Here is a 19182-nt window from a genome sequence, read left to right on the forward strand (position 1 = left end):
AAAAGTAGCATAATTTTTGAATTTTAACATATTATAAGAGCACCGTTTCCTGCACTCTGGGTTTTGAAAATATTGTTTACATACGAAAGCAACGCTAGCTTTAAACTTCCTGACCAGCAAACGTGGTGTCCAAAACCCGAGCGAGCAGACGCTGTCCACTGTGTCGTGTGTTTCAACCTCATAAGGTCGTTAAGGTCGTAATACCAAATTCGCAGTCAGTTTGTAGAGTTGACCAGCTGCTTGAAAGAGGACAATGGAGCTCACGAAAATGCAGACGTGACTTGCTCCGAAGGCGACATGAGCTGAAAAGCGCGGAGTTGTTTACAGGGACTGTGTGGTGAGTTATGCACACGCTGTTCTACGCACGTCGTTATGCAGCGATTTGTGTCACGACGCATAGTGCGTGCAAGCCTATGACTAGCGTGATTTTCTTAACGGAGCTGTGGCTGTTTGCGCGCAGTTGAGGGCCTGCGTCCGCTACGCTCACGTGGGATTGACGGTGCAGTGGTTTCATGAATGTTACGTCAAGGGGTGTGCAAGTCACGTGAGACGCGCGGTGCCCACCGCGCAAGATATCGTTCACTTTCATGTAGTCGAGCGCTTTCCGGTTCTCCGGTTTCGGTTCTTAATCGCAGAGAGAACAGTCTGAACAACCTGCATGCAAGCTGCTGTGGTATACTTGGCCGATTGCGCAAGCATTTGTTTGCAGAAAATGCTAGCCAACAGCTGACTCCGTTCCTATGAGCTGCCTGCACGGTCAGTATGGAGCAATCAGCGTTCACTTGATTGGTTTCATTAACGCCTACTCATATAATCAAGCGCGTTTTTGCGGTTGGTAATCGGCTTTTCATATAAATCTTGCAATTTTACGACTGCTGTGTCATCCTCACATATATTTTCGCATTGAGGCTTTTGTGGCCTGGATACTGAACACATATTCATGTGGTAAGTCTCTAGGACATTCACATTGTTTAAATCTCATTTGACATGTTCTTTAAATGATGCCAATGCAGTGAGCTGTCTTCTATTATTATTATTTTTTTTTTTACTTATGCGTTCCAGCCCGACATGTACTTCTGTGGTCACCACTGGATACAGCTGCCACAATTCCCCCAAAGCCATTAGTTTTAGTGTTGTTTTTACCAGCTGCGTTGTCTCCCCAACCAGATGCTTTGTGGTCTTTGAACCCAACCTAGTATCATATCAGATACAGAAACTGAGGGTCTTGGTGGTATCTGTGGGGTCAATATATATAGCTTGACGCAGTATTCAATGTTCAAAGTCCTTTTGAAGATTACTTGTTTAAATACAGTTACTCATTAGCAAGTCGTTGCTTTCTTCATGAAGCAGTTCTTGTTTCTCCCACACACCAGATGTGTACATTTCAGCCACAAAAGTCTTAAATTTTTTACACAAGCACCACCGATTACATGACAATTCTTTTTGGTGACCTTATGCCTGTAACATAAATAGGCTGGCAGAACAACAACACTTATGCATTTTGGTGTGGGTTTTGTCCTTCAGAACTTTTTCAGAAAGGGTCAAGAGTACACATAGTTTCTTTTCTTGTGTGTATATGCACAGATTTTCATGTGTATGCAATGCGTGACTTGAAGACGAGTATAACTTTTCAAAGCTCACAAGCTTGAAGATATTTTCACAAGCTTATCTAAGTGTTCTTTTGCTTGCAGAAGCAAGAAAGTTGTGACCAAATGAAGCAATGAACCTTTGGGACACCATATGTGCAACGAAGGATGGAACACTGGTTGTCTGGGAGGAGAACCACCTCAGCCACTGCTTCCTGGATCTCCTCTCCAGCGGTGTGCATGCCCTCGTTGCCATCATTAGTGTCTACTACGCCGGCATCCGCCAGGTCACTCTTCGCCGTGACCACCAACTGGTCCACTTGCTTCCCGCGACATGGCGGACTCACCTGCGCAAGCTGTGCTGCTCTCTCCTCCTGCTTCGTCCCGTCATCCACCTCGTCATGTCTCAACTCATCCTCAGCGAAGTCATGGTGCCATCAACGATCCTCTGCATTGGCGTCGTCATCTTCACCTGGACGGTACACTTCTTCTACCTGCAGACCCTTACGAATCCACTGCCGCGCCACCGGCGCTCAGTTGGTGAGATACCCACGATATTCGCCGTGACTGCCGCTGGGTTGTGCGCGACCTTTCGCATTTCTGCGCTGCTGTCGTTGGACGAGTCAGATCGTGGCTCCGTACTCTCATTCCATGCTGACCTGTACTCGAACATTGCGAGTGCACTTGCCTGTGCCTTCTACCTTACGGCCGCAGTACACTGTTCTAGCACAGCTGGTGAGACACCACCTCGAAGCCCAGGTCGAGAGTCGCCGTCATCCGTGCAGAGCTACGTTCGTCTCCTTGAAGCGGATGATGACAGCCGGCAGCTCGGAACAGCGGAGGACACAAACTTTATCTCCCTGATCACGTTCTGGTGGGTCGGACGGTTGATGCGCCGCGGCTACAGGGGTCACATTCATGAGCCCGATGACCTCCATGACCTGCCAATCAGCCTGAGACCAGAGGAGGTTGTCCGCGGACTTTACCGGAAGATTGATGCTAGTGGATTGCTTCCGAGTCTTCTCGTGCTGTTCCATCGGTGCGTTGGCCGCCAGTACTACTCCGTCGGACTTCTGAAGTTCGTCGCTGATGTCCTGTCGTTTGCGAGTCCCGTCCTGCTGAACAGACTCGTCATGTTCCTCGAAGAGGGACCGGGCCGGAGTCCGACGTGGTCTGGGTATGCTTATGCATCGGGACTTGCGCTGGCCTGCCTCCTGGGTGCATTCTTGTCGACTCACTACAGCTACCTGGTGTCTCGTGTGGGCCTCAAGGTGAGGGCAATAGTCGTGGCGCTTGTCTACCAGAAGACGCTTCGTGCCGACCCCACTGAACTGCGTAAGAGTTCTTCGGAGGCCCTCAACTTGGTGACAACTGACACGGATCGCATTGTCAATCTTTGCCCCAGCTTACACGAGGCGTGGAGCTTGCCTCTTCAGGTGAATATTTCTGAGCAGCTTATTTATTTATTCGAGATACCACTGAAGGCCCTTTTTTTTTAAGTATTACTTGGGGAGGGGTGTGGGGGGGTTGTGGGTAGTGTAGAGTGCAACATAAAAAACTTCAAGAACAAGTGAAGGTGCAATCAACAGGCTAGTTATAACACACCTGAGACCGTAAGTATACAAACACGTGAGAGTGAGAACATTGTAATTTTGATGTATTGGGTTGTTCGTTTTCATGTTTCAGTTGTCCTGCTGACATTCCACTTGACACCACCTATTCTGCCACTCCCTGCCCACGATTCCACACTCTTTCAGCCCTGAACATGTGTGGAATGGTGGGTAGGGACTGGCCAGATTGGTGCAATTATTGTCAAGTTTAGAGTCAATGCAAACAGGACAACTGAAACACTAAAATGATTAAAAAGCAAAAATAAGGAGAAAATTTATCGCCTGGGTCCGTTAGCACTTCCAAAGGACAGTTTTCACACTATCAGACTGGAAGTCAGTTTCACTACAAAGTCAACTGCCTCAATGAAGTGCTTCTTGTTTTTTGTTTGCATTTCATTCGACACGAATAGTGTATTGTGTTCAATTTTTTCTGAGTGCATATGTGCAAAACTGGGAATAAATGTATATGTAAGAGTGTACATGGTTACCTGCTGGTCTAAAAGACTGAAACTATGCTCTGCTTTGTTGATATTCACTGAAATGGTAACCTTAAATGAGTGCATTTCAATCGAATCTTCCAACAGCTGGAACCCTGAGGGCAAGTTTCATATGTAAATTAATGCCTGCATGCACACAAGGTCTTGCTGCTAAATCTATAATGCCAAGTGATCAAAATGGTAAGTATTTAAATGTAATGCTGAGAAGCTATAAATCAGGAAGTTGATGGAGAAGAGCATAGTTACTATTATGTTTGTCTGCAAAGTTTCGAAGACTGTAAGCTGTAATTTGCACTTTCTAAAAAGAACGACTTCTGTTCTTGCCTTTCCATGTGTATGAACTGTTTGTGTGTTGTTTTAATCAGTGTGCGGTCAGAGACCCTTCACCAGGTTGTGTGGTGCTGTTCTGATCCTGCCGTCTGAAATTCCTGGTGCAGTTAGCCGTGGCCATGTTCCTGTTGTGGCAGCAAGTGGGTGCCGCTTTCTTGGCTGGTCTCGTGCTGGCCGTTTTGCTGGTCCCAGTCAATCGGTCCATCACACTCAGCATCGGACGGCTGACCGCCGGGATGATGGCATTCAAGGATGAGCGAATCAAGGTACTACTCTTGGGCAGGACATCAGTGTACTGTAAAGACATCAAAAAGTAATAAGGATATGGTTAAGAGAGCAAGACACAATGCACTTTTATGGTGTGCAGCATACAGTTCTTTTTTTGTGTGTGTGGAATGGTAATTTCCCAGTGCGAGAAAAAAAAGAAGAGGTACTGCTCATCCAGTATGTAAAGGCCTGTGCCCTTTGGTTTCCAAAAGAATTTTAAAAACACTATCTCATTATTCATATTTTTTGCTTTCTGAAAGGATGCAACTTTGATGAGCAACTGAATGAGCTCCATGTTTTCGTTTTTTGCTTCCTTTCAGAATATCTGCACTTATTACTCCATCCCGCAAACTAGTTTTAACTGCAGGCTGTTTCTGTCATCATCATCAGCCTGACTACACCCACTGCAGGGCAAAGGCCTCTCCCATGTCTCTCCAATTAACCCTGTCCTTTGCCAGCTGCCGCCACTGTATCCCTGCAAACTTCTTAATCTCATCCGCCCACCTAACTTTCTGCCGCCCCCTGCTACGTTTGCTTTCTCTTGGAATCCACTCCGTTACCCTTAAGGACCAGCGGTGCCCTGCCCAAGCCCATTTCTTCCTCTTGATTTCGACTAGGATGTCATTAACCCGCGTTTGTTCCCTCACCCACTCCACCCGCTTCCGATCTCTTAACGTTACACCTATCATTTTCCTTTCCATAGCTCGCTGCGTTGTTCTTAACTTAAGCTGAACCCTCTCCGTTAGCCTCCACATTTCTGCCCCATAGGTGAGTACCGGTAAGATACAGCTGTTGTATACTTTTCTCTTCAGGGATATTGGTAAGCTACCATTCATGATCTGAGAGAACCTGCCATATGTATCTACCTAATTTCACTGTCCTAGTGTGGCTGTTAATTACTTCAACGGTTGGTTTACGGCACGCCTCTTACAATGAAAGACGTGGCTGTGCAGCAAACTGGTGCTGTGTGTGTCTGTCTTTCTCAGTTTTTTTTTGCGCTACGTTTTTTTTTCCTTTTCTTGTACACCGCCTTTGTGAGAACTTGTTTGTTTGTAGTTTGTTGCCTGAGATGCAGTTCAAACTTAGTTACACCAGCTGTAACAAATGACGTTGACTTCTATGTTTTCACAAGGTTGTGGTGAACGTATTTCTTTTAATGGAGCCTTGGCCTAGAAAACAGAATGTCTTTCTAAGAATTTCCTTGTTAAACCAGGCACTGTTTTTACATTGTTAAGTGCCATGCCATGATATAATTAATGACATCTCCTGCAGTTTTTATTACGCTCGCGAAGGTTGTATTCTACACACTGTCTATGTCATGTTTTAAACTGATGTATTGGTAGGAAATTCATTTGGGAAGCAGTGACCGCTTTGTTATTCTAATAGACCACTGGTTGTTCCAACCGAGTGCACACTTATGAAGAGCCTTGCACCAGGATGAATTTTTCTTTTAACATTGAAGTTTCTGTAAAAGCTGTAGAGCTTTCCTTTCTTGCTGCATGGCTGTGCTTGGCTGAGTGCCAATGAGTAATTACTCTCTTATTACGAAGCAGAATATCAGTGAGCATTAGCAGAGGACCAGGAGAAATGAATAGGGTGGGAAATTCGGATTTACAGAGCTGGCGCTGTGACACGACAGAGGAAACTGGAGAGCACAGTGGAAAACATTTGTTATGTATTGGCATAATTCCATCGACGACATTGGGGGATGTTGTTAACATAATCGGTGTCACATATTGCATTGATCACAGGCCAGCCATGGAACAAGCATGAGCCAAGCATGGGCCTAGCGCTGGCGTGTGCCTTACACAGTGTTCTAAATTGGTTTTCCTTCAACATGATCAGTTCTCTCGCCTCATCCACATGCATATTTCATGATTGAATGTGTGTTCTGGTTGCAGCTCATGTCGGAGGTCCTGTGGGGCATGCGGATGATCAAGATGCACGCCTGGGAGTCCCTGTTTCAGGCCCGTGTTACGGACATCCGTAAGAAGGAGGTCGCCCACCTGCGGCAGCGCAAGTACCTGGATGCCCTGTGCGTCTTCTTCTGGGTCGTCACGCCTGTGCTGATGTCTGTGCTGTCTTTCATCACCTACGTGCTGCTCGGGAACCGACTCACCGCCGCGAAGGTGCATACAGCTGTCATACTTTCAAGCTTAAAACGCTTTCAGCGGTCTTTAACACCATCCTCATTCGAGCTCTGTTTTAAAGGGATACTGAACCAAACTTTTGGAGCTGCTCTTTTGCATGTAAACAAGAGCTTGACTGCTAGAATTGACAAATATGACAAGCATTTTAGCGAAAAAGGCGGATAACACGTTTTTCTTTTTCGCGATTTATTGCCGTATCGTTGCGCCTGGCGGCCGCCTGTGGAAGTTGCGACTAGACGTCATTACACCCGCGCGCCCACCGTTCCCGCAGAAGCACGATTGCCATCGCTACTCGCGGCATTTCCATGTCTGTCGTCTGCTCACGGCGTACACAGATATGTAAAAATGTTAATCGATGCTGTCTACATACCATAACCATATGCACGCTTACGTCCGCTAAATGCAGCTACTTTTTCCGGACCTTACGCCATTTCTTACATTCTCACTTTTAAAACAGAAGCGCGATGATGTTCACACTAAAGGCGCCATCTGGTGGTTAGGAGGGGAAGCATTGTTGTCAATAAACCGACACCCCTCTTAGCCTAAAGAAGGCAGAATCGTCACTCTAAATAAAAAATAAAGCAAATTTATTACTCGTAAGTTTTCTTGTGGGCGACAGGAGACGAAGCGAAAGACTGGTGGCCCATTTATGGCCAGTGAACGCGCTGAAGCAGCCTGTAACAATGACGCAACCAGTCCGAAGCGAAGTTTCATGCATCGAAGGGCGCCGCCATATTTGTTGCCGCGGGAGGGTGCCATGACGTCATGCTCTTCACCTCTCGCTGGCCGGGAGGGCTTGGCGCGCGCTCATGAAACATTGAAAATAAAACCATCCGCTGAAAAATATGCGCAGTGACAACTAGATTTCGGTGTAATCACATTCCGAGAATCTATTTTCAGCGTTTTTGTTCAATTTTCAGGTTTTGCTTCAGTATCCTTTCAACACTCGTCTACAACACCGATTTCAAAGCCTATCCTTATGCACTAAGTTGGCATACTACAGCTCCCTCGTGTTTTTTAATTCTACGGTACAGCTGTACATTTTCCTTGGGGTAATGTTCATGCCTTGCTGATGCAGTTGTGAGGCGAGGGAAACATACAGGGCACGAACATAATTTTTGATCACTTTTGAGCTGATTTTGCAGAGAGACTTCAAAGCTTTCAAACATGTAAAATATTCGCTGGTCTTGAAAGCTAAATTGTGGAGAGATACGGGGTGAATAGCTCTTATTTGTTATAATTTTGGGAGTGGTTTGACTGGGAAACATCCTCCCCTTCTTTTGCTCTCGATTGCTCAGAAATTAGAGTTTGGTTAGAGCCATTGTTGTTTCTGAAATGTAGTACACGCACTTGTTGTGTGTAAATAAGATAACACCTGATTTCTTTTACTGTCTGAAAGCACAGAGAGGAAGAGAGCCGTAGTGTGGTTTGCACAGGCTATAAGGAATATTCTTTTTCTTTTTTTTTGTGGTTGGATACAAAGCAACAGGAAACATGTACACTTTGGCAGCGTCATTTCGTGTGGCTTCTGAAAAGTGCAAACTAGTAGGGGTGTGCGAATAGTGTTTTGTTGGTTTGAAGCAAATAGTAATATTCCTCGAATAATTTCGAAGCAAACGTTTCAAATACTTTTGGCACACAAAAAAAAAGTTGAACGGCACAATAAGCATTGCCAAAATCGCCCATTTTTCTAACACTCTAGACCATTACGAAAAAAAAAAAAAGTGAATCGAAGCTTCGTCAAATTTGTTGAAGCTTTGTTGATCTTCTGCTAAAATGTCCATCGGAAATTGGTGCCGGAAGCATATGGTGCCGACTTATTTGTAACTGGTAACCTGGTAACTTTGCGCACGTATGCAGGGCTAGATTCAGCGTAAAATGAGTGGAAAGTGAAGAGCTGCAATTTTTTTTTGCTCATTCACTTCTTGATTTGCTCTCTTTCTTAAAATAATTTCAGCGCATTTGTCATAGCGACACACACATTACTCAAATTCTGTTAAACATTCTATCAGAGGTGATTCAGTTGCTTTCCTTCTAGTACTTCCGAACAAGGAAAGGTTAAAACTGAAGGCATAGCGCGAATTTTCCTTTCTTTGTTTTCCTGTGCAGGTCTTCACGTGCCTTGCTCTGTTCAACCTGCTCAAAGTGCCTCTCAATGCCTTTCCCTGGGTGATCAATGGCTGCATGGAGGCGTGGGTGTCCTTGAAGCGCACCCAGTGTTTCCTCGACCTCCAAAACTTCGCTCCTGCTACTTACTACACTACCTCGACCGAGGGTGAGGAGTGGCACTGGCTTGTTTTACTTCCGCCTGCGCTAGTACCATACGATTTCTGGTTTTTCAAGTGAGACTCGTATTAAGAGTATGTTGGGAAACAGTGGCAGCTTGGCCATTGACAGTTGACTTGGCAGAGCATAGTTCACAACATCAACCCGATTTTGTGATTGCACATGGTCTGCAACGCTTACAAAACTGTGTGGCTGTGTACCACGCATTTTAAGCTGGAGATGCTTTAAAGGTGTTTTAAGGACTTAAGACTCCTAATTTTAGTTGCCTGTTTTCTTCTTTCAACTGGTGTGTCTGACATTAGAATACACAATTCACCAGGTCGTATTTTGACCACTAAATAATTTATTGTTAATTTTTTTCTTGATGCTCTTCTGGTTTCAGTTTCTAGAACCAAGCAATGGCTGCGACACATAAGGAGTGTTTAGGTCACGTCAGACATGAAAAAAACTGCAGTGTAATCACTAATATGTAGCTTGATTTCAAGAGCTGGAATGATGAAAAATCAGCGGTCATATAGCAGTTTTTTTCATTCCTCACGTGGCCTAAACACTCCTTATGTGTCGCAGCCATTGCTTGGTTCTAGAAACTGAAACCAGAAGAGCATCAAGAAAAAATTCAATAATAAATTATTTAGTGAAATCGAAATCAGAACAGCACATTGAAGAAATTCAATTATAAATTATTTAGTAGCCTTATGCAAATACCACATGGATGGCCCATGTATCCTAATGTGAAATGCATCATTTGGGAGAAGACAACAGGCGAGTAATATCAGGTGTCCGTGGTCCTTCAAGATGTTGAGTTCTTAGAGAAACTCAAGGTCAGCCCATCAATGATGCCATCATGGTCACACCAAGGAACGATTGCACAATTCAGTAAAATCCAGTCAAAAAATTAGGAACCACCGAATGTGCTGGAAAGTCATTTGGAGCCATTTGCAAGCTGATGGAGACGTTTATGCTTTCAGGTACAGTTTTATTTTGTGACTTCCTACTGTTCTGATTTTTTTTCCCCTCTGATCAGGCAGCTTCAATTGGCATGCTAGGTGGCGGGGATAAAACAGAAGGATTGGTGTGTACGCTCTGCTAGGAGTCACACTTGTGATTTTATCTCACAGCACATCACAGTTGCTCTTCTTCACATTGGTCAATACTCCTAGGTACTGACTGCATAGCATTTCATTCCTGTAAAAGAAAAGAAAAAAAAAATGAAATTTAATTTTTTTTTAAAACCTTTTCATCATCATTAGCAGCCTGCTTACATCTGCTGTAATACATGGGCCTCTCCCATTGACCTTCGTTTAGCTATATTCTATGCCATTTGTGACCATGCAGTATCTGGAACTTTCTTCACCTCATCTCCCACCCTGCCAACACTCCATCTGCCTTTGTTACATTTACCTCCGTTTTCTTGTTTCCACTCTTTCCTTGCAGAGCATTCTTTATCCGTTCTTAGCATTATATATCCTTTAGAAGTCCTAAAGTGTACATGTGCCCAAATGCTGTTCTTTTCGTTCGTGGGCTCTTCTGGGCTGTGTTGTGTGATGGCAGTTGCATTCTGCAACAACTTTTCTTGGCAATGGAGCAAAAGCTACCGAGCTGAAACACTGTCTTTCTCTTCCTGTGCACCAGAATACAACTCTCAGTTGCTATTTATAGTGTCAATCAATCAATCAGCCTTTTATTTTCTCTATATTAGAGAAGGAGACAGGACTAAAAGCTCGAAAGCTTGACAGAGGTCCTGCCCCCTTTTTTCACGCTGGCATTGCAACAGACAAGCGGCAATAAATTCTGCGCTATACATTATAGCACAAAAGAAAATAACACACCTTGAATAAAAAGCAAAAAGTACCAACATAAAAATACATGCAGCGTCATGACACAAACTTGTTCAGAAAAAATTTCTTAATAACGATATTTGAATGCTGGAAAGGGTCAAACATTTCTTTGTTTAAGTTATTTAATAGCACTGGCAGCGTATACGAGATAGATTGTTGTGAGTAATATGCTCTAGGTGTAGGAACTAGCCACATTTCTTTATTTCTGGTTTGTGGAATATGGGTGTTTTTTGTAAGTTCTGCCAAATTACCAACATAATTTTCATTGCTCCGCGAAGCACTTTTGAAACTCATTAAAAGTCTGTGTTCGTGTAAAGCTAAGACTGGCAGGATTTCATATTTTAAAAAGAGGTCACTCGTAGGGAAACAATACGGAACACCAGCAATGCATCTCACAGCTCTTTTTTGGAGAAGATGTAACTTGGTCATGTTCGTGATACCAGTGGTACCCCAAACGATAATGCAGTATTGTAAGAGAGATAGAATTAAGGACACAGTGCAGTGTTAGTACGCGTGATTTAGGGCACAGTATTTCTAACATAACTGTCATTTTTCAATCTGAGATAGTCACGGCAAAAATGGTTTATTAGATTACAACGGACTTTTTTGGGCACATCAGTTACAAGAAGCTCCAATAGATGGCGCCAGCGCACCAAGCTGCCAGTCGCGCCGTCCTGCAGTCAAACTACTTGGTGGAGTGACGCAGTTATGGACGCTTCACCCCTGTAACTTTCTCTGCATTGCCAGGAAAAGCTGTCTCTGTGTGTAGAGTAGTTTCAAAGCTGCTGGGCTTCTGTTCTAACAGATGGTGTTTCTTTGGTGCACCCTGTTGTTCTGGAGGGTGATTTAAATGTCTCCTGTGCAGAGGATGAGCTGGTGCGGGTCAGCAATGGTGTTTTCCACTGGGGCAGCATGATGGGTGACGTCACCCTCCCAGCAGCCATCACTGGACCAAGGGGCCCAGGCTTTGTGCTGGGGCCTGTCAACTTATCCCTGCGCAAGGTTTGTATTGTGTGGCAGAATTCGAATGGGTTTTTGGTCAGGCTTGTGTGTATGTAGTGGATTTATTGGTTCGAAGTGAATTCAAATATTTTTCAAATACTTTTGGCACATAAAAAAGGTTGGTGAATGGCAAAATAAAATGTTTTCTAGCGCACAATGCCATCACATAAAAAAAAAGTACTCTGAAGCTATGTCGACCTTTTGGAAAAATGGCCATCCCAAGTTGGGGGAGATGGGGGGGGTCAAAAATAAATCCGAGGAACCCAACGGTGTTTCTGCAGAACCTAGTTTTAGAACCCCTCTGAACTAGCCCATACCTTGTTGACATATGCGTTGTGTGCACCAGCAATAATTGATGCTGTATGTACTACCGTCAGCATCAAATGAAACACAAACAGGACAACTGAAATGTGGTCGCAAAACCACAAAAATATTAGAAGAAATACAGGTGAGGTCCACCAATAATTCCCATGAGCACTTTTTCTGCCTTTGAAATGAAAAGCAAATGTGCTAGTATTCAGTATCCCTCTAAGCAGAATCCGTTTGGGATGCTGTTTGAATTTCTGTTGTCTTGTATGCATTTCACTTAATGCTGATAGTACTTACTGCGTGCATGTTTGCAAGTAAAGTATCGAGTGCTACTGGGAGTAATTACTGTGCGATGTCAGTGCACGTTAACCTGGTAGTCGAAATTTCCAGAGCCTTTCACAACGGCTGTCCCTCATAGTCTCAGTCGCTTTGGGACGTTGAAACCGTATAAACCAAACAAAACCAAGCAACTAGGAGTAAGTGAGGACTGCAGCCTTCTGAAGAAACTCTCCCTATTACTTGTTCCCCCTTCCCATGCAGGGTCAGCTGGTTGGGGTGGTGGGTCGGGTAGGGAGCGGCAAGAGCACGCTTCTGGCGGCCATCTTGGGCGAGACCCGCCGTGCCCAGGGGTCGGTGGTGCTCCAGCAGCTGGACTTGGCCCTGGGCCTGGTCCCTCAGCAGCCCTGGCTCCAGCGGGGCACACTGCGGGCCAACGTGCTCTTTGGGCGGCCCTTCGACGCAGGGCGCTACCAGGCGGCACTCGAGTGCTGCGCCCTGCTGGACGATCTCAAGGTGCGTATCGTATGCATCAACAGTCACACAGACTGTGATGCAGTTCATCTCTGAAGAGGAAGTGGCATCCACCCTAACACCACAGGAAATCGGCCCAATATTGGAAATGTATTGGCAAAGACCGGTCCAACATTGGGCCGATCACCTCTGCTGCTTGGGCAGCCATGCTTGCCTGAAGCCTTCGTGAGCGGCATTATGGAAGTGGTGCATGTTGTTGTTTGGAAGACCAGCATTAGCTCTCATCTTTAACAAAACACAACAGGGGTTACTTGAATTTAAGAGAAACTGACTTGGCAGAGTTTTATTACTTGGGCTAAGCTGTTGTCTATGGGCAAGGTTCGCCGTTTTACTGGCTAAAGCATCCCTGTGGTCTTTGATCAAGAGCATCAGAAGCTGCGTACATGAGCATGGGATCACATAGCTGGGCGCCCATGAATCCACTCCTCAATCTTGGGCTCATGTAGTCTTCTAGCACACACTGTTAAAAGCGTCGTACTTTAAGTGCCGCCGCGGTGGCTCAGTGGTTACGGCGTTCAGCTGCCGACCCGAAAGACGCAGGTTCAATCCCGGCCGCGGTGGCCGAATTTTGTTGGAAATGAAATCCTAGTGGTTCGTGTACTGTGCGATGTCAGTGCACGTTAAAGAACCCCAGGTGGTCGAAATTTCCAGAACCCATCACTACGACGTCCCTCATAGCCTGAGTGGCTTTGGGATGTTAAACCCCTATAAACCGTCTGTTTGGACAATAATTTATGCCTGAAGGGGGTATATGAGAGAAGCATGTGTTTATGACTTGAAGGTAACCTTTGGATACCCTCTACCATTATGCAACGGAAACATTATCCTCTTCTTTTTTTAAAATTTTGCAGTCATTGCCGGCCGGTGATTTGACGGAAGTTGGTGAAGAAGGTCAGACGCTCAGCGGTGGCCAGAAGCGGCGTGTGGCTCTGGCCCGTGCCTTGTACCAGGTTTGGTTCTTACTTTTGGTCAACTGTCAATGATTGTGAACACACTTGTTTACTCAGCAACTCTAGAGATAATTCTAATAGAAAAAAATTGGTGGGGTATAACGCAGTTAAACCGAGAACATGTGTGAAAGCAGGTGTTCATTCTTCAACTGGAGGGGGCAATTAAGCTCCGCCTTAAGAGCACGACGCGATACGAGCAGAGGGTGAATGCACATGTATGCAGAATTTTCCATTCTCTACTTAGCATTCATGATGGCGGCGATTCCTCATATACCACTACCAACGCAGTGGCGCAGTGGTTAAGCGATTTTCCACTGCACTGGCAGGTGGCTGTTTCTATCACAGCCACCCATAGGCTTTGTGAGACCCATGTTGCTCTTCCCGAGCAACCTCTCATGCAGCTGGCGCGATGATCTTCCGAACTTACCCGAGCTCAAATCAAATTGATCAAATCAAATCGTCTTTATTTTCTCTCTCAAGGAGAAAAGGGGGTGACGGGTAAAAGCCGCATAGCTGCGGCTTGACAAAGCCCGGCCCCCTCTATGTACAGTTCGGCAGTAGTGCTCGTGCACATACAGAATTCAATTTCACGCTTCATCTCAGACCTAAAATTTTGCACCCTACAGAACAAAAACACTCCAAATGAAAGCACATGCAGTTTTAAATACACTCGAAACACACATTCTAGAACACATCAGGTTATAAACATAAAAATTTCAAACACACTCAGATTAAAAACACGTTCAGTTTAATAATTTTCAATTTTTTTAAATTCTGGAAAAGACGTTACCTTTAGTGTTAGCAGAAATTAAGACATTTTACAGCAAAAAAAGCACCAATAAAAAAATAAAAGGCACGAAGAAAAACACAAAACGCAATCATACAAGAGAATCATGCGATGTTGGCTCACCCGAGTAACCCGGTAAGTGGTTGCCAAGTAAGCCTAGCAGTTGCCTGGTAAGCCAAGTAAGTCTAGCTCGCTTGGCTGTCGCCTTAGAGTTAAACTGTTCAGAAGCAGTAGAGCAACTAGATTCACATATAGACTCTTCATCGGTGACTTCCATGGTGAGACTCCTCGAGGAGCGCGGCACGACCGGCTCCTCCTGGCTGCGGTGGAGGGAGCAAGCTGACGTCACGCGTCGCCATAGCAACGGAGAGGCTGATGTCACACCATCTGTGAGGCGCGGCGGCAGCTCCTCGAGGAGCAGGGGGGTCCACGGACCACGCGACGAGCGGTTAGACCTGGCGTAGCATTGCTTTCGCAATAAAATTAGTATGCTGGTCGTTTATTAACCGGTGCTTGTCCAGTACAGTATTGGCTTATGAGTGCATATGGGCTCATGTTTTGGTGCATTGGTGATTAGGTTTAGTGTATTAGTTCGTCTGTGCCTTAGTCTGGTAGGGCATTAGTGAATTAGCTGTTGTATAAACTCGCAGAACAGCAGGCTTCACGTGAGGAATGCATAGAGGTTGCTCACGACCATATGGATCAGAAAGCAGCTAGTGGTGTATCACTGTTGTTTGCAGGCCAGTCTGATGGAAATGTTGGGTTCTAATTGAATCTTTTGGTAAAATGTTAACTTCTTTCTGTTTGAGGAAGCTTAGGCCAGACAATTTCAGGCGGCATGCTCTGGCTGCATGAATTCAGGTTTTTATGACTCGTGTGGCTTGTAAACGTTCAGTGTCACCCATCAGTGTCACCCATATCTCGCAGTCTGTGCATCCTTTTGCTATCCTCAGTATTATCTTCACCACTCACTGTTTGCCACTGTTTGCTCAAATTGCACGCTTATGTACAGGGTCAGTCAAAAGTTCCCCAGGCCACAGGGTCAGCTTTCGAGCGCTATAGCCGGAAAGTTATGAAACCCCAGAAGCCCATAATCTGTAAAGACGAAAGGAGAATGGTCATTGTTACCTCTGAGAACCTTGATAGCTTTATTGCTATCATAGGTGCCAGGATATGCCGCAGAAAAGCAGACCCTCTGGCCTGGGAACTTTTGACCAACCCTGTACATGCCGAACTATGTCATCTATGTATTTTTGCTGCGGCAGCTGTTAAAAGCACATGTCTCGGTGCTGTAGCTTTGGTGGCGGTGTAGGCGGCGTAACACAGAGGAGTGAAAGGAGGAAAGAAAAGAAAGGTGGCATATTTTTTTATTTCCGTTCTTGCAGTTCTGTAAAAGTCACAGGCACTTTGAAGCTGTTCTTTTTAGATTTTTATTCTGTGGCTCATTCTGAGCATGTGTATTCGATTTGAAGAAAGAACTTTCCATTCATTCTTTCTTTTCCCCTCTCCCACTTTACGTTCCTTGTGCCAGGACAGTGATGTGTACCTGCTGGATGATCCGCTATCAGCGCTGGATGCTCACGTGGCTCAGCACGTCTTTGAGCGCTGCATCATGGGTGCCATGAAGGGGAAGGCACGCCTGCTCTGCACGCACCAAGTGGGCTTCCTAGCACAGGCGGACCACGTGATCGTGTTGCGCGATGGCAAGGTTATAGCCGCAGGTGAGCAGCTGCTGTGTGCGTGTTGCTCTTACTCTGCGATTTTCAGACGCCGACGTGTCCAGCTACACTTCAACGTTGGTGATTGTGGGGCCCAGGGAAGCAGGGGAATCAATTTGTGTGGTGACTAAGGATACATTGTGTACTTAATTGTCGCTACTATTAATGGAGCTTGTTCTACGTGTGTAATACTAAGAAACTGTCTGTCACTTATCCTGCCCGAAAGCATTCTGAAAGCTTAGCATTTATGCCTATTAGAGCTGCACCTAGAAAGGAAAGTAAAGGGAGGACATTGCTTTACGAAAAGAAAGTATTGTGAGCATCGGAAGCGTTACTTATTAAAGGGACACTGAGGAGAAATTGAAGTTGGCTTGTATCGACAGAATACCAGCTCCTGATTACAAAAACGCCACTCATACTGACAACAAAGCTCTTGTAACGTAGAAAAGAGCAAGAACCAAAATACAGGTATCGCCGCCACAGGCCAAACTCGCAAGTACAAGCGTGATGAGATCATAGAACAAAACAGTGTTGCTAGAACCAATAGTTCTAGCAACACATGCCAATCAGCGCCTTCTCACAGCGGTATGGGGGCTCCCGGTATTCCGCTAACGGCAACAAGGTACACGGTATGCTAAAGGTGTCTATTTGCGAGAACTTCGTTGACGACCTCGAGAACGGGATCCATCGTAACGCTGGCAAAACGCCGGTGCAAACGTAAACGAAGCGACGGCCGCAATAGCCGATAGATTCCTTCAACGTGCGGCTGGCGGTAGCTTTCTTTTCGGCTGCTGCTGGGCCGCACTGCTGGCCTCCAGAAATCACGGAGTCTGCGTTACGTCATGTGCACGTAATGTTTAACGTCACTTAGTCCTGTGTCGTCATAGGAGAATCCCAAGTTTGAATCAGAGTGGCGGGAAAAACTTTTTCAACTTCGAATCCAAATTTCTTAGAAATAAATGCATCTTTCGCTGTCGGCCAAGTGGCAACAAAGCCATGAAATGCCGAACTATCGGATTTTGCTATAAAAAAATATTAATAGAGCTCTCCTCAGTGTCCCTTTAAGTATTAAGTAATACATCAATTAATTTTGATTGTAGACACCTGGTTTTAATGGAAGGAGAACTCCGGTGGAACAAGCTTTTCAGTGACGCCAAATTTGTCGCGAGCAGCTGTGCAGAAGTGGAGGTACCGCACTCGGAAATCGGCTGCTTTTGTGGAGAATGCAGCTAGTTTTTTTTTTTTTGCTATTCACTGTCGCAGGAACATTTGTAGGGTCACTTTGGGGCTGTTTCCAGCGGAAATGTTTTGAGATGTTATTGAAAGCGCCTTATAGATTCCGAACCCTCTCTTTTCTAAAATTTAAGTTTTTATGAGATTTTTCATGATCTGAACCCTGAGTTCCCTTAAGGGCATTTTTTTGGGGCATCACATATGGATGTGCACACGAATGAGCGGGAGTTATTAGGTAATTGAAGGGGCACATTGTAGCGTAGTCATTGCAGCAACAAGAAACTAATACAGTATAATATACAATACAACATAGCATGATACAATGCTCTACAGTTAGTGCCGCCGCAGTGGCTCAGTGGTTACAGTGCTCGGCTCCTGACCCGAAAGACTTGGGTTCAATCCCAGCCTTGGCAGCAGCATTTCAATGGAGGTGAAATGCTAGAGGCCTGTGTGCTGTGCGATGTCACTGCATGTTAAAGAAACCCAGGGGGTCAAAATTATCCGGAGCCCTCCACTACGGCCTCCCTCCAACCTACACAACCTCCAAACCTACCAAACCTACACAATGAATTGCGGTGCAGTCTGGTACAGTGTGAAATAATACACTGCAATGATGATCAATACAAATCGATCCCACTGCCCAGGTCCTCCGTCAACAGTACTGAAATCGTCAGTCATTGAAGCACTGCCACAAGCAACGACCGAAGAGCAGGCCTCGTCGCAGACCACGTCGTCGTCTATGTCAAGGACCAGCCATGACACAGGATCGGCTGCACTCGAAGAACCGAGTAGGATGCTCGTGGAAGACGAAGAGCGCGAATACGGTGCCGTGCGCTTGAGCACGGTGCGATCTTACTGGGATGCAGTCGGGACTTGGCTCTCCACCGCGGTCCTCCTGTCTGTGGTCCTTATGCAAGGTGGGTGTCGTATCTTTGTCGTACAGGCTTTTCAAACAGTGGCAGCCATTACGCAATAAGCATCCCAGCTGATTGTGACTGAATACTGAAGCCTCTTGTCTAGCTGTCATCCGTTTTTGACTGAGCACCATATATTTCATTTCATTTATTGAAGCCTTAAGGGCCCGTGGGCATTACATAAGGCGGGGGCAAGAACAATGTGTAACAACATATGATACCAGCTCAACAAAAACAAAAAAGCAAGGGAACGAAACAAAGCAAAAAAAAAATCATGAAAGGAGACAGTAACACAGGATCAGAGTAACAAGGGAGTAATTACTCGTTGGCATCCACCCAAGCGCAGCCATACGGCTACAAAGGAAAGCTATAAAGCTATAAAGCTGGGGGATATGTTGGGGGATTCCCCTAAACATTTGACCAACACTGCTCCCACTTCGAGTTATTGATCAATTCGCTCTCGTCCTACCATGAGCTTGCCCTCCCGGTTAGCTCAGTTGGTAGAGCAACTGCTCCGGTGTAGCGGTGGTCCCGGGTTCGAACCCCGGACCAGGACGAATTTTTCTTTAACTACGAAGTTTCTGAGAAAGCTGTATAGCTTTCCTTTGTAGCCGTATGGCTGCGCTTGGGTGGATGCCAACAAGTAATTACTCCCTTGTTACAAATTTACTCCACCTTGGGGGATTCCTCTAAACATTTGACCAACAGGATCAGAGTATTTGGTAAAGCCGAATACATCACGTAAGACACAGATGACTCGCTAATTTAGTGCGGAAAATTGCTTGATCTGCGCAAGAAGCAATATTATCAGGCAGGGCATTCCATCGGGCTATTGCATCTGGAAAGAATGAATCATCAGTGGCGTTGGTTGCAGTGGTGGACGGTTCACAAGTAC

At 45.5% G+C, this 19182-nt stretch overlaps 1 protein-coding gene across 2 annotated transcripts in view; it reads left to right on the forward strand.

The window, feature by feature from the left end:
* The first annotated feature begins 128 nt into the window (after positions 1-128).
* LOC149324465 (ATP-binding cassette sub-family C member 10-like) overlaps positions 129-19182 on the forward strand; it is a 39899-nt gene continuing 20845 nt past the window's right edge. Inside the window, exons 1-10 of one of the 2 annotated variants that reach the window (XM_089565496.1) lie at positions 129-337; positions 1692-3022; positions 4131-4289; positions 6192-6419; positions 8550-8715; positions 11430-11566; positions 12416-12667; positions 13537-13635; positions 15954-16143; positions 18018-18290. In XM_089565496.1, coding sequence (XP_089421622.1) covers positions 1721-3022; positions 4131-4289; positions 6192-6419; positions 8550-8715; positions 11430-11566; positions 12416-12667; positions 13537-13635; positions 15954-16143; positions 18018-18290 — 2806 coding nt within the window. In that variant the 5' untranslated portion in view covers positions 129-337; positions 1692-1720. Of the gene's footprint in view, positions 338-403; positions 757-1691; positions 3023-4130; positions 4290-6191; positions 6420-8549; positions 8716-11429; positions 11567-12415; positions 12668-13536; positions 13636-15953; positions 16144-18017; positions 18291-19182 lie in introns of those variants that run through there. The other variant, XM_089565497.1, reaches the window with a different exon arrangement.

The sequence above is a fragment of the Amblyomma mixtum genome, unplaced genomic scaffold (assembly GCF_055824585.1).
Source record: "Amblyomma mixtum isolate Tamu unplaced genomic scaffold, ASM5582458v1 scaffold_29, whole genome shotgun sequence".
Lineage (NCBI taxonomy): Eukaryota > Metazoa > Arthropoda > Arachnida > Ixodida > Ixodidae > Amblyomma > Amblyomma mixtum.